Genomic DNA, 16773 nt, shown 5'->3' with positions numbered 1-16773 from the left:
CACAAATAATCACAATACTTTAGCAAGTAAACTATGATGCATGATGTGTAATGTCCTGTTTATCGTGTTATGAGAACAGATATATTGTCTTGAGAGTCAAAATTTTACCTTCATTACAGTGTGCTCTTAGCTTCTTATCAAGTTTATCTTGGCATAGGCTAACATGCATAGGGTAGGTTTGCATGTGTATTAAAGAGCTATAAAATAATTGTAAAGAAATGGTCGTTTTTTTCACTATAACGGTATATTAAAATGACAGGATAATCAGTAATTATTTGAGTTAAAATTTTCATTAGAGTTATACTTCCTTCATCTCAAGCGTACAAAAGGGTACGAAACATCGTGCTCAAAGTATTCTATTGAAACGGAGATGTAAATAAATTTGATAACGCTAAATGAAATATTTAGACATTGAAGAAGGTAGGAAAGTGCTTATAATATTAGACTAAAGATTTCGAAAGTGTGAAAAATTGATCATTTAAAAAAATGCCATTCAATTTCATTACACTATGTTAATGTGACATTAACACTTATCGGTGTTGTGTTCTGCATCAAAAAGGGTCTTGTATTCTTACTTGCAAAGAATCATCACTCAAGCGCAACATTTTACGATTATTGCAGGGGGCTCACATGTTTTCAGCATTTAACACGATGTATTATTTTAAGACCTGGGATATTTTGACATTTTAACATTTGCATTTTAGGAATGAAAGTATCTGTGAACACCGTCGACCGACAGTGCCAAGGGAGGCAATTCAACGAAAACTCGGTGTATCTAATATCCCCATTAAGACCACCCTTACTTTAACACACAGAGATATCTTCGACGCCCAAAGGTTTGGCTTTTTGACTCGTTTGATCAGTTAGCAGGCTGTTTTGTGCATATAGTCTAAACAAGAAGCAAGCTATTTCACGACGAAGAAGTCTTTTGCGACGTTTAAAGATAATTGGCCAGCCAGCGCTACACGTTGTCTCATTGACTACAATCAGCTTTTGCAGGAGCTCACACCACAGCATTTAGCTAGCCACGAGCGCTTTGGTTTACTTCCGGTAACGATCAACATTTTCTATACATGACGGTAACATCTGCCCTTGACAAATTTCCGTTAACGTATAACCGGGGGATCAAGAGAGAGAGGCCTGGCAAGCTTAGCCAAGCGGCTATGGAGGAGCGATCGATAGCCTAACAGCCATTGGTGCACTGTCGAGCCGTAGTTCAACTTCTAATGGACAAATTGAGGGGATGATCAGGCTGGGTGCTCTGTGCATGGCCACCTTCCTTGATAGCCGTTGTTTGTGCTACTACCACATCAACGTCGCAGAAAAATGAGCCATTTTGTCAATGATCACAATAGTTATATTTTAAGACGATGGAAATAAAGTAGCCTTTTTTCTGGTTTAATAATGTTAGGTTAAACTGGTCTGTTCAGTACTGGTGTGAACATGTGGGGGTATGTTCGAGACGTCACTGCCCGGTAAGCTCTTCTCACAATGGTCCTGGATCAATTTTCTTCGTCTGCTCTTTGGGAAATGACTGGCAAATATCTGGGGAAAGTCGGTTGGTACGGTAGAATTAACGAAAAGAATTAATTGGTCTTGTCCCGCGCAAAGGCGTACGTTTGCGCATTAGAAGAAATTTGCCAGTTTTATCGTATGCCGAGAAAGCACTAAAGTGAATTAGCTTTATTGGGAGCGCATGCGCAAACGTATCTATTGTCGCCCCTCATTGACTATCCTAAAACGGTCGGCATGGCTGTATGGTACCGGGGAAGGTGACTGTCGCCCATGACGAGCTATAGCCTTACACACAGAGGATGGAAATAGCCCTTCATGATATGTCTCTAGCCTTGGTTATGCTCGAAAGGTGGAAATGCCTGTGAACAATCTCGCCGCGGTGTTCTTACATTACTGGGTGGCCAGCCATGTTTTCATCGGAATCTCTTCTCTGCGAAAGATACCAATTGGTAAGTTGAACCCTTATTCATTCCTTGGCCTTGTTTTTCCATTCGTGAGCCGGATAAGAATTATTCCTAGATTAAAATCTGAATTGAACAGCGAGTGGAACCACAATAAATACCATTTTCTACTATCTCATATCTCCTGAAGGCGTCTGGTGCTGGCTGTGGAAAGATAATGTGCCGTTATAAAATAAGAGTCCTGGTTTTCGTCTTTAGAGTGTGTAAAGATGAGGAAAAGCCATGACTAAGCATGAAACACGACGTGATACTTGTCCTCCATTACTTTCTATCCATCATGTACTCCCGCAAAATGGTTGAATTTGCCCCTTTGTGGGGACGAAAATTAGCACGTAAATCACGTAGTTCATGCATTGCGAATTTTGTAAGCCATCGTGCCTCACTAATGGGTAGCTGGGTACATGCCTTGACGACTGGAGATAGCGACGAGCCTGTATAGCCATATCAATGGGTTCACATATCTGCTGGTAGGGCTGCAGATGAAAAGGGAATGGACATAGATCCTTCACCACTTAGTAAAGCACGGACTCGTGATTAAAACCCCGTTGTCATGAAAATCCCATGTATCTCGGGGTGAAGAAAAGGGTCAAACCCACGCAAACCGAATAGACTGGTATGGACACATCTGCCATTGTCCTCTAAATAAGATACGATGTCAGAATTCCGCTGTTTTTGCTGCAAACATTGTTATATTTCTAAAGGTATACAACACGATAATGTCTTAAGACTGGGGTGTAAATGTTTAATTCACTTTGCATCACTGAATTTTTCATGTCGCCTTACTACTGATATTTGATGTACTGAGTAATATTGTTAGCAATGTGCACCCGACATCAGCTGGCTAAATTCGCCTACCCTCACACCATACATCCACGGGGGTACCTCTCAATCATGTCAGACTTCCCCGCGGGAATTCGTGTGGGAAGACAAAACCCTCTAATATATAAGCAAATAAAGCTAATCTTTAATGTGAAAGGCTTAAGGTGCTGTTATTTGCGCCGATGACCATTATTATTTTATGATTTTGGCCTACTTGCTACATACAAGGGTTATGTGTAACTAAAATCACACGATGTTTATTATGCGAATAATGTTAACTAAAATATAAATATATCTTTTTTAAGGTTCCATCTTTGATACGGAATCGAGGGAGATCGAGGCTGCCTTCCGGTACGCCGTTATACGATTTAATAAAGTAGACAACGACATGTTTGAGCTGGATCACATAGGGGACAGTGTGAAAGTGTCAGACAGCTTCGAGCTGAGTACAGCAAGTAAGTACAAACATATTCTGTCTTATAACAAATCCCTTTATCGTAATCGCAGGTATTGGGGACTGACTGAAATCACATTATGCATTAATGGAAGCATTGTTTGAATCAAAATAGAATTTAGAGTTTCATGTGTTGATCTTGTCTCTCTTTACGCTTTCGGTTATGGCCCAATCTTGAGTGTCAGGAAATGTGTATATAAAATGGTTTAGTCTGATTCCATCCCTTTCGATCAAGCCTCGATGGAAGGGAGACAATCGGACTTCAGCAACAATACAAAATCCGTCTGAGCACATACACATTGGTCTTCAATAGATGTGCGCCGGAGAACAATGTACCATTTGAAGTCAGCGTCCAAATAGTCAATATTCATTCCCACCACAGGCCTGAAGTGGAATCAGTTTGTACATTACATAAAGCGGTGATACCAATTACTAGCCAAGAGAATGGGTCATACTCTGAGCTGAAAATCATGACGCGTCTGGATAGTTTATTCTCCTTCAGACGTTGATTGCTGTGGAAATTAAATGGCTCATCTCCAAACACCAAATGTCTCAAGCATGAATTTTATCTTTAATTGATTTTCCCCAAACCAACAGCACGTTTCGTGCACAAAGGCAATATAAATGGTTGTTGGTAAATCATAGCTGGATGACAGACAAGCAACATATTCGAAATCTGTAGTCACTGTACACATCAAGCGTCATATGTGCCCTGCCCTGGCCATTGACTGTCCGTAGAGCCTAAGTAACATATTATGACTATCGGTGTGTTTTTTCCTTCTGGAATTTCAATCACAAAAAGTAATAAATCTGATAATTATCTTTGGACATCAGTGAAATGACATTGTATATATTTTCAATATCGAGTAATATATAGCATGCTAAATGAGGTATATAGTCGTTAAATGATAAAAGATTTTTAGAAGTTGGAGCCATTTGGCCATTGATCGCAACGTTGCTAATGTTTGTTTTTGTTTTTTTTTTTTGTTTCTGTTTTTTTTTTGCCATCTTGAAGAACTGTGGACTTTATTGATTCTAACCGGAATTAATAACAAGGCTACTTTTTTCTGTTGATCCTTGCAGAAGTACTAGTGTAATCTCACACTGCATACTATAGCGACTGGGAACGAAACATATTCCCATATAAATATCTAACGTTAGGACCTCATTATTAAAAAATAGCTCGTTTACCCGTGCAATAGTATATAAATGGATTTAAGTACCTCAACACCAACGGGTTGATCACCATGTCTGCGTTCAAATTGTCTGTATCTCACAAAAACTGTCTGGAAACAACATTTTTTCTGCGAAAAATAGGTGTTTGTGTTTTATTTGAGGAATAAGTTTTAAATAAATAATAAACCAGGTACTGTTAAAAGGTTTTTGCACATTGCGGGTTTAGTCAAGGATTGGTAATACCGAAACCCTATTAAATATGAATACGTCACTCAGTATTATTTGATATCTTGTGATTGATGATCAGAGGCTGACGCACAATGTGGTAAATCGTTTGTTTCGATTGCATAATAAATAGACAGAGTGAATTGTGTTTGGTCCATCAAAAACCTTACATGATCATGGCTTAACAGCTGGCCATGTGGCAGATTAGCATGTGTACAAACACTAATTAACCGTTAGAATGTTTGCAGTCCAGTAGGACATAGGACAAGTTGGATTTCTCATTCATTATCATATAGACAGATGGTGCAGCCAGCGTTGTACTAAGGCTGTACGCATTATTCATACTTGCATCTCTTTGTAATAGACAGACGACATTTTACACTACGCTACACATTGTTATGCAAATAATCCATTACCGAGTGATTTGTTGGTGAGATCTGACTTAGAGATAATATAAAATGATTAGTTTGTAGGCATTCATGCATGTACATTGTTTGCAAGTGGATTGAATTCTAACTTCAATGTAAACAATGCCACCGTGGATGTTGGCTTCTTGTTGAAATCATTTTTTAACCTTTGTATTTGATTGGACTTTAACGCAGTGTGAACTTTTCGTTTTATACGGCGTTCATGTCAAAGGTACCTGACAAACCCCCTGATGTAATGCCACTGCTGAACTAGCAGAATGTTGATTCAAGACAATGACCTGATTGGTTAAGAAGCCCATCAGTGAAAACGACACCAGAGTTCAAGGCGTATAAGTCACAGAGGTCCCAGGTTCGCCTATGGCAAACGAAAAGATTTTAGCTGACAAAATCATCACTGTCCAAGAGTGGTTCTTTTTCCTGCAGGTCTGCATTTTGATGTGAATATCTCACTTTTGTGTTCTGTGAAACAAGATGAATTAATCCTGGAAAAGGATAGGTACCTCTTTTCATTTCATGGAACAGAAACACCATGATGTATTTAGTATGTAACTTATTAAGAATCATACTATGTCTACTTCACGTTTAGATTTAGAAGAAAAAAACATAGTGATATTAAGCAGTAATGTTCATCATACAGCTAAACAATTCATTTTAATGCAGTTCAGTTGTTTTCAAGTGTTTAACGCGACAAACGTGTGTACTGCTCTGCGTGTTTTTGTCGGGCTTTCTTATGCTATTTACCACGGCATAGAATGTTATATGTTAAGTTTCAAACTCAGATGTATACAGTATGGCTTGGAGTGGGTCTCGTATGTGTGACTGGAGTCTAAAATCGTCGTGGTAACAGCCTTGGGTAATCATTACCATAATTGCGTCTTAGTTTCCACAAACATCGGGACATTTCGATCTAAACCGTGATAATGGCTTTTAGAGCGAGCTTCGAGGAATGCAACAGAGAGTTCTTATCAAACAAATGAAAGGTTAGGTGCTGCTTCTAAGCCGTCGAAAATGACATAAATATCCGATTATTTGAAAATCGTTCTAACGTGGAACTAGCCTTAATGTTATTAACTGGGAAATGACGAAAAATGGACACTGAATATAATCAATTATTTATCTCTTATTATAAATATTTGAGTACACGCCTGTTCAGTCCTTCTGTGATCAGCCATTTCTCTTAATTATTTCATTCTAATCAGAAATATACTCAGCCAAGCGGCAAAAGCGTAGTCATATAAGAACGGACTCAATTGTCTCTTCAGGCGGGTAATGAATCTTGAAGATATTAAAGTTTACCCCGAAGGAACAAATTAAGCCATCTAAAAGTTTCCCTATTTGGAATCTCCTGCATAGCCTGTATTTCTTGCCGTAATTTTGTCATTGTCAGTTATACTGGAATAAAAATCTGGTGATTGCACTGCTTTAAAACATAAACCTATTTCACTCCTGGTATGGAACCACAACAATTGCCACCTTCAAAACAGATACAGTTTATAACCAAAGAACTTGAGGTTTTGTAGATGCAAAATAGCAGTAAAATAAACCCATGTCCATTTTACTTTTCTTTACTAAGTATGTTGTTTTTATGAATATATGCTTTACTTTTGTGCAAGTCATAGACTTATTCATTTTTAACATATTTAAGTCACGCTGGTACGTACACAAACTTACTTCTTTTCACTTATCATATCTATTCTCGTTGATGAGTCCACTGTACAGCGTTGTTTACAACTGTTCCAGTACCAGAGAGTCATCATCAGCATTGTTTAGCTAGAGACACATTTGGGAAATTTGGGATTGTATACATCTTACACATTTCATAGATTACATTCACACGGCATGTATACCGATGGTTGTGTGGTAAAATGCACTAATTTATATAGAGATTCGTCACGTTTATATATACAACCGTGTCACGTTTACTGTTTGGTAGATTCGACATTACCCTGCGGATTGCGGTAGGTTTTCCCAGGGCTCTGCCCGGTTTCCTTCCACCGTAATGCTGCTGACCGTCATATAAGTGAAATATTCACCAATAACACCAATCAATCCAGTAAATAAATAAATAAATAAAGAGATTAGATTCGACACTAGTAGATGATTTATAGGTGTATTTATCTCCTTTTGATTATAGTATCTTTCTTAGAAAGGGCATAACACAATTGCCATTGTTTGTAAGAAGAAACATTTTACAAAGACAGCAAATCTCGGCAACAAAACGGTATGCTTAATGAGAAATCCAACATTCCAGGACATTCCAGACAAGCGTCATAACTATGATCACTAACTTGGAATAAATGAGTTGGTTGTACCTCAACAACAATAACATGCCATGTGCTGTCTCTATCCATGTGGCCTAACATGAAATTTGTTGGATATCACGTGCCCTACACCATTATGGCACGTGCATTGGGCTAGCCCTGTGAGTGAAAAAGAGTTTATATGTACGTTAATTGGTGTATCAGCCGTCAACCAAAATGGACGTTTCAGATCAGTATTAATTGCAAGGATACCTCCTAAAACAGCGTTCAACACAAACCAAGAACTGGTAAAGTATATAAAGTACGAGATTAAGACAGTATACATGTACATGGGAATCTTTGTCATTACTTGCCAAAACGCCAGATGTTTACTCAGAACACATTGATTTTCATCGCCCTTGAAATTAACGGCCGTCGGAAAATAGTGAAAGATTCTTGAGTACGGCGATAAACACCAGTCGATGAAATCAATAAACGGATGAAATGAAGGGTCTGTGTGGAAATGCTGGTTTCATGAAACCAATAAACTATCAACTATCATTTTCATTTTTAAAGCCATGGTAAAGTGGACAATTTGTCCAGGACTTTAATTTTCGAACTAGAGAAATAAAAGGAAGCAGTTCCGTTCCTATATCATTATCTGCCTTATCCTCCATGAAAATGAATATATATCAGTTTTAGTGTGAAAAGGTTCCAGTTAAAAGCCATCAGCCACAAGTTGAAAGAAAATAATTAATAAAAAATGGAATAACTCAAACAAACAAATACCTAATTAATCAAATAATTTTTTTCGAGTATGAATGTGATTGTACACATAAGTTTCACATAAATAATTTCTTTAAGCTGATAATTTCTCGCATCAAAGTTGATATTTCAAGTTTTTATAGTGGATATTGCAACTATTGGCAAATGAGCACTGGCTCCGTTTTATTAACCCATATCGGACTGAACACGATGTATAATATAGTGAGAGGGGCCTCTGTGGCCTGAGAGTTAGCACGGTAGAGCAGAACAATGACTTGTGACCTTCGAATGGTCGTGGGTTTCCCCACGATTTCCTCCTGCCTCCTACCATAATGGCTACTGTTGTAAAAGTGAAATATTCTTGAGTACGGCTTAAAACACCAATCAAGAAAATAGATAAATAATATGGACATATTTAGTGACCATCATGTCTGTCTACCAGTCTATCTACTTCCTCTCTGCACGTCCTTAGGTCTGTCTGTAATCATTTCTCGTAAGCGCATTTCCTCCTATGGTATTTATTGGATTTTAGTGATACTTTGGTTGACATGATGAGGATTGCACACAAGCGTGCTGGTGCTGTTGACCTTACTTTGCATCTCCTTTTTAAAGATGTAGTTTGGATATAAGGAAAGGAATTGCTTGTGAAAACAACTGCTCTTTTACGCTCAAACTCTATTTAATGAAACTTAGCAGTTGTGTTAAAGACTATATATAGATGGTTATGGTTTAAAATTCTGAAAATTTCCCCAAGTTAATGCAGTTTGAAGACAGGATTTGAACTTAAATGAAATGAGACGTTGTCAACACAACTCCTCCCAAAGTTCTCAATGAAATTTCATTAAACTTGGTATACATGTTAAGGCTAATATGTGAATGCGTGAATGAGGCTTTTAGGGTACATGCCCAGAGGTTATTGTCAGTTGAAGATATAATTTAGAATTAACTGAAATGATTTCAGATTCGTCAACATTATTTTTCCTAAAGTTCACCCTAAATATTGATAAATGGAAGCACCCGCAAAGAAAGGCATTTGATTTATTGGTGCTGGACCTGGGTGAGGGAGACCGAGGAGGCACCCTATTCAGACGGCTCTTGTATTTCTTTGTTTCAGATTTCTCTTAAATTAGAATTGGGGTTAAGTTTTTCCACTTTACTATGGTCCCAATAACAGAAAAAAAAAACAGTAGACATTCCAAGCGAGAAACCCATTTTAAATTTTAATCCTTAAAAAACACAAAATCCAAATCCAGGTTTACTACAACGTTGATGTTCTTATAGGCAGAGTGTAGCGGTCAAATCGGAGACGGATATGCCACGGATTATATTTCATGATATCACAAGGTAAATTTACAACTGTTCTATTATTTAAGTGGTTAGTCACTGATTTGTCATGCCTTGAGTCGAGATATTTTCTTCCCGCTGATCTGATGTGGAACTATTACATATAGGTAATTAAGGTAGATAAAAAAAACTATTGTGTTGGAAGAAAGCTGTTTTTGTTCAACGGCTGAATTATTAACTTTGTGATCACCCAGTTTTACTGTTACTGCCATTTAAGTTTTTCGAACGGAATTTTTTCACGCCGGTCCGCTGACTCCAAAACTGAATTAGGCGTATTAAGAAACAGGTGCGGAGAGCGATTTATACGGCGCTGTGGTCACTTGTACATGCGCAGTGTAAAGACAAGCAACACTTCCATTTTCTACAGTGGCATATCTAAATTGAGTGTTGCAGTATCTTCTCATAAATTGTCATCCATTTACACAAAATCACGAATTATTTCAGCATCTCTGTTCACCTATTTGCACAACAGCGGATATCAGCACGCAGTTATGAGTATTTATTGGATATGCTAATGTATAAATTGCTAGAATATTTTAGCATTCACATTGAAGAGTTAGAATACAAGCCTGACTGAAATCAGCTGACATGATGCCGGATTCCACTGGCTACGTGTAACCATTTCCCAACTTTTGTAAAATTCACTGTGCTGTGAAACTCTTTGTCTACACATCTACACTAAACAGACTGTGCTGTGAAAATTTTCGTCAATATGTCTTAAAGAATAATGCAGTTAAATGCGAAACTTTTTTAAGAGCATTTCTTGGTAGCACCCACTTATTTGAAAATATTTGCTTGAATATTTTTTTCTGTAGAAATTGTTTTGGTTGTAACTTTATCATTATATTGCATCATTTGCTTTTCACAACACAGCTAACATGAAGGTTGTATACACTTAACTAGCCTTATAACATTTGTACTAGGGAGTACAGTATACAGCATGGCGCATAATGTTATCTGAATTATGCAGTCAAACGTATGTTCTTAATAAACATGGATAATGATGTCCGTTTTATTTCATATCACTTAAAAAAAGAGTTACAAATTTCAACAATAATCCATTTGAATGAATCCGTGTGTTTCCTTCTAATGCTGAAAAGTCATCAATATGGCGTGACGGCGCCAATAAAAACATGGCAGTATTTGAACAGGCCTACTTCAATCAGAACTCTGTCGGGGCCTCATTGATAATAGCGTCTTAATGCCCAAAGAAAACAAACGCACATACAAACAAACAAAACAAAGAGCAATTTACATCCAAATCCTTTCGGGGTATTGGAATGTCACTTTGATTAGCCCGGATTTCACATGTGCAACACACATGATTCTCTACTGTGAGGGGAACATGGACATAAGATTCTCACAAACTGGTCTTAGGGTTACCATTCTACATAGAACTGGTTTAAACCAAGGCACGGTGGAAGTCCCGATGGAACTAAGCTGATAGTCATATTTCCGAAAACACCAGATCTTACCTAGTGACCCTTGGGCATGGCTGCGTTGGGTTGAGGGTACTGAGGGAGGGAACTCATATCAGCTTCATGAAGGGGAAAAGGATTTAGAGAAATCGAGCGGAAACGACTTGAGAACGAGGTAGACAGAGATAAAGAGGTAAGGAACCGGTGAGGAAATGCAGCTTAAAAAATATGTTTTAAGATAATTTCTGACGTATAGTGAGGATAGGTTGAGAAAGTTTTGACAAGTAATGATGGTTTGCTTTTTTTCACACCCGATGTCTGTTGAATTACAATGCGCTTTGTTGCCCACTCACCGTAATTGCAGATGGTCCCGTCTGGGATGCCCCGGCTCGTCTCGTACATTACAGCGGTTAAATAATGACCCAGCCGCTTACGCATCCCAAAGGCACAGGAAACTGCCTCCAACATGGTATACCCAGAGCGTCTACAGCTTCGCAGAATATATTGATTTCTTTGTTTCTTTCTTTCTGAAGTTATTTAAGAAAGTTGTAAATATATTCATGTCGTGTTAACATTGTTTGATTGATGTATATTTGCTTACACTGACGATTCGCGTTTAAAACATGGCCTACTGTTTTTTTTATAGATTTTTCCCCTTAAAATCAGATTTATGAGTCTTTTCCGATGCTGAGTGAGGGCATGACATGTCCATGTAATGGATGCATGTTGCAGATACGGCCATCATGAAGAGACAGTTGCTGTGATTATTGAACAGCTACGTATAGGCATGTGACGCATATTTAAATATGTTCACTTAATTAATTTAAAGTCATAAGTTTTTTTCATCTTTATATTCATGTCTAACTAAGATGTACGTGAACTTTTTTTTCTTTGGTATGTGCCTATGCACAAAAACGAATCTTTAACTAAATACATATTTTACAACCAGAGCAAACTTGATGTGATGGCATTTGCGACATACATTATACATATTGTCCATAAAGCTCGGCTCACAATGCAAACATTGAACTGTATCGATATGGTCCTTAAAACTCACCTCACAATGCAAACATTGAACTGTATAGATATGGTCCATAAAGCTCGGCTCACAAAGCAAATATTTAACTGTATCGATATGGTCCTTAAAACTCACCTCACAATGCAAACATTGAACTGTATAGATATGGTCCATAAAGCTCGGCTCACAATGCAAATATTTAACTGTATAGATATGGTCCATAAAACTCACCTCACAATGCAAACATTTAACTGTATCGATATGGTCCATAAAACTCACCCCACAATGCAAACGTTAAAGTGTATCGATATGGTCCATAAAACTCACCTCACAATGCAAACATTTAACTGTATCGATATGGTCCCTAAAACTCACCCCACAATGCAAACGTTAAAGTGTATTGATATGGTCCATAAAACTCACCTCACAATGCAAACATTTAACTGTAAGCATTTAAGCATTAAGGAGCTCATTCACCTGTCATGCCTCCTTCGCAGTATGACGCCAACCAGTGAGGTCGCAGGTTCGAATCTATCTTTGACCTGTTCAACTGCGGTTTAACAAATTAACTCCTGCTTCAATCACCCATAAACCCGACCAACGTCGAATAAATTAACATCCTCTTGATTACGGCGTTAGACACCAGATAAATAAATGGAACTTTACCCTGTGAAATGAGAGTTCCTTGCGGGGAAGTAACTGTTGCATCCGTTTGGTAATTCACTCTAAGTCAAACTTACAAAAGCTAATGCATTCTGATCAATGAAACAAATATCCTGTCTCTTGAACCAGGGATGTGGCTATGTCTGGCTCAGTAAGAACTTGTTCAAGACTTGTTTTCAGAAGCAGACACTAAGGAACTAGATCAGTCAAGAAACAGCTGATACCATGGATATTGACAGACTGAAGTGGCCTTGCGGGTTTATTTAATTAAGGAATGTGCTTATCGCATGTTAAAAGACATCCGACGCTATCGTGGACAGCCTGTAACGTCTCCCTCTTATAAGAGCTGCTATTAACCATCACTTCCTTCTCTCAGTTGACACTCTGAGCTAGCCAGCCACACCGACGTGTATACCGCGTCCTATTCAAGCCACTTAAACTTGTCCCGATAAGTCATTCTGTTTTTCTATCTTTCACGCTTCCAGCTCTTTAAATCTTGTGGCGGGTCTAGTCATTAGACAGTCTGCGTATGGCCATGCATGTCAGAACACCTATGATAAATGAAACTATATGTTGTTCAGAAATGGTAAATTCCATCAAAATGCAGTAAGTTAGAGATATCTAATAAACATGTGTAAAGGGTGAAAAATGATAAGGTTACTCTTAAGAAAACCAGATGAATAATGCGTTTGCTCTAGTCTCTCTGCTTAAGGACGCTCATTTGAATTCATTTGGTATTGTATTCCTTTGAGAGCACCTTTATGTCTTTTCTTGTGGGCGTTTCCACCAAAAACGCAAAGGCCACTTTAGCTCAGGGGAGAAGGCAACAACGACTCCGAACTTGAAACTCAATATAGCACACAAGAAATATTCCAGAATTACAACAAATATTCCACAGATGGCAAACTGTTATAGGATGCCATAGGCTCCCCTTCTAAAGATCCCTTTCCGCAAGATCTTTATTTTTGTCACTTTTGACCGATCGACCAACGGAAGCTGTGCTATATGTAAGTTTATATCATGCAACCTTATTGGTGTCGTCCATCCTGTAACATATGAATCATACATTATCCATTATAACTGCGTTATTATTTAGTCACCTACAGGACATCGTGGACAGTGACACCAGATACTTATGAGTTACGGCTTCACCATGCATCTTGCACAATACAAATTGGTTCGACTCAAAATCGACCTCATACATCTTAACTTGCACTCTCCCCCGAGCTGTAAGCAAATTAAGGCTCAGTAATGCGACTTGTCAAGAAGATTGATGCCAGAATGCTCTGTTTTACATTTCGAAGTGAGGTATGATTTAAAGGGATTTTCACCGTTCTGCAGGTTAGACTGACGGTCCGGTGTTTGGGGCTATACCTGTAGGGACAGCGGCCTCTACTGGTCGTTCCCAAGGCACGGTCACGTTGTCGTTTAATCGTTGTCGTGGGGACAAAGGCGTTAAGGATATTCGGTCCGCCATTTATTATTCATATGGTATTTCGGCCTCTTGGTTCCATTTGCTACAGTGTACATGTATAACGAACGAGTGACTAGAATGAAAGTTCCAAATGCGACACTGCCATGTCTTGTGGCACTGGCTCTCATGCTACCATGCTGTGAAACATATTGAACACTTTTTTGGTTTTGACGACGAGCCTTTTATTTACAAATTGCTGTCATATATCTAACCATTTATCGGCAGTTTCATACATTTTCTGAAGCTGTTTTCGTAGCCACTTATGGAGCTACGCTGCATTTTATTCTGCTTTAGAGTCTAGGGTAGATAGCACTAGTCTTTTCTTTGTTATTTGATGATAATATTAACTGTCGTTTTCCTTGGAAAGGAAGCCAGCAGTTATACATAACCCGTTTGAAATTTCCCCGTTTTTTGGACGATAGTGATCCACATGGGCATTAAACATGGAAATCGTTTAATCCTTATTCTATCGAAGAGACCACAGGTCTCTGCCTTGGATCGATAAGCAGTTTTATGTTTATCTTTCACATTCAGTTTTCCTTTCTGTGATCACGCACCGTATTTTTAATTGAAGCCGGTATGTTTACACAGACAAAGCCTCCTGTCACAGTCCTCTCCCAGGCCCCTTTACCCCCGGGGTTTATTTCAAGCCGCTTATTAAGAGACTGTCCATTAGGACTCTCTCGTAATTTTCTATTTGTCTATGGTATACAAAAATGAAAAGTGACTAAAAAAATTTATACCTGTGTAATTTGATTTGGTTTTGGACCATTAGTGGCGTTTCAAAGGACTCATCAAGGGTAGGTTAAAGCAATGCCAGGGACAGTGGTCTGCAAATCTGCCGTCTCGATCTCCATCTGCACACTTAAAATGCCACAAAGCCCCACCGCCCTTGAAATTAGGGTCAAGCTAATGGGTAGTCTGCGTCATCCTAAATGAGAGAGAAAGATAGCACAAGATCGATCGAAGTCACCACGGGTATTCCTTGGGACTATCCCAAATTACAGTCTTCGCCTGTGGCTCGAAATTACAGAACGATCCTTGTTGAACGGTGTGATGAATGCAGGCTTGACTGGAGTACTTGACGCTCACGGTCCGCTCTGTGTCCACGACACGATAACCGTGGGCCATTGGAACCCCTTTATCTCGCTCGACAATAGGCATCCAAATGGAAAAGACAGACTGTCTGCAACAACTACAACATTAGAAACTAACTGGCCATATACAGCTGACATGGTCTTGTTCGCATGTATCTAGGAACTGTTCCAGTCGATTTCAACAGTTGAATGTACCTAAACATGTATAAGCCAAGGAAGAATCAGATTGTTGTCTTAATAAGCAGTATTGCATATGCTGGGCAACAGCCACATTATTTATGATCATAGCATTCTTCATGCACCATAATATTAAACTTACAATTATTCTGAGAAAATTTGGTTCCATATGATTTACACAATGCGTTGTCTGTCACATTGCCATGGGATCCCAAGATGAACACAAACGTTGTAGATATTTAACTCAAATTTGAGTTTATAGCCTTAGCTAATGGTTAGCTATATATGTTGCCAAAATTTGTTTAAAGCAAATCTCTCTATCGGGGGTAAAACGTGAAAAATATTACTTAGCTCTTGGGATATGCAGGAGACCATAAATACGCTAATCACAATTGACTTTAAACAGCCCTTACATCCTACCAGTTGTATTTTTATGGCATTGCGTTGTATTTTCTATTTATGTATGGCCGATAAACGATTTTTAAGTCCAAACATAGTAAACAACGTATTAACTGTGGAATAATTAGAGTAACTCCACAGTTTGTTCCACAGGTAACCGTTGCTGTATTGTGCGAGAGAGCACTAACGGTATTTATTCTATTTCATTAACGTCACATGAATGTATTGTGGATGTAATTTCCAGGTCATTGGTGTGCCGTTATTCAAATGAATTTTTCTGTTTCTCCTATTCCACAGTTTGCTCCCAGCTGTCCAAAGGCGTGGCCACAATCTTCGGCATATCCAATACGTCCACGTCCCCAACCTTACACTCGTACTGTGATGAGTTTGACATGCCGTTCATTACGACCAGTCTGGCCCGCAATGTTACCACGCCTTCCTCAATGGTCCTCCACATGCGGCCCATCTACGCGCGCGCCATACTAGACGTCATGAGGGATATGAAATGGCAAATCATACAATATGTATATGACTCCGAAGAAGGTAGGTTTGACACCCTGGAAAACAGACGAACCAACAAGTGATGGCCTAATTATATTTTGCTTGTAGGGTAATCTCCGTGACCGAGGGGTTTGGCACTCTATTCCTGATTTCCATCTACCATAATGCTGGCAATTGTTGTATAAGTGAAACATCAAATTGTTAAATAAATATTTTGCTAGTATGTTGAATTTGTTATGGTCCTTCGCCATTTTGCTTTTAGTCAAAATGAAATTTGTTGGTGTTTTGTTTTATTCAAAACGTTGATAAATGGCAACAATAGATAACTGATGGAAAACTATGAAAGGCGGAAATGTTTCCATCCGTGAATTCTTCGGCATTCTTTAAAAGCGCTTGTTGCCCTTGATCAGAGTTTACCAAGAGAAAAGGGCATATGTGGCAGTGAAAACCTACAAATAACCCAGAACAAAATAACCATCATACGTATCATCAACAAGTTATGATAGGATCAGAGTAACAAAATGCAGGAACATCTTCCAGCCAAGAACATGACATAGACTGCTTCAAAGTATAGGAATAGGGTTTTTAAGAATGTGAAG

The 16773-nt window shown here is 38.6% G+C and overlaps 1 protein-coding gene across 1 annotated transcript in view; it reads left to right on the top strand.

Moving 5' to 3' along the window:
• The first annotated feature begins 1794 nt into the window (after positions 1-1794).
• The window catches only part of LOC135474102 (glutamate receptor-like), a 32482-nt gene continuing 17503 nt past the window's right edge, over positions 1795-16773 (top strand). The window contains exons 1-3 of the mRNA XM_064754106.1: positions 1795-1964; positions 3101-3250; positions 15971-16216. Coding sequence (XP_064610176.1) covers positions 1871-1964; positions 3101-3250; positions 15971-16216 — 490 coding nt within the window. The 5' untranslated portion in view covers positions 1795-1870. The remainder of the gene's footprint in view (positions 1965-3100; positions 3251-15970; positions 16217-16773) is intronic.

The sequence above is a fragment of the Liolophura sinensis genome, chromosome 8, assembly GCF_032854445.1.
Source record: "Liolophura sinensis isolate JHLJ2023 chromosome 8, CUHK_Ljap_v2, whole genome shotgun sequence".
NCBI classification, from domain to species: Eukaryota; Metazoa; Mollusca; class Polyplacophora; order Chitonida; family Chitonidae; genus Liolophura; species Liolophura sinensis.
Note: the sequence above shows the minus strand (reverse complement) of the source record. Positions and strands in the feature narration are given on the sequence as shown.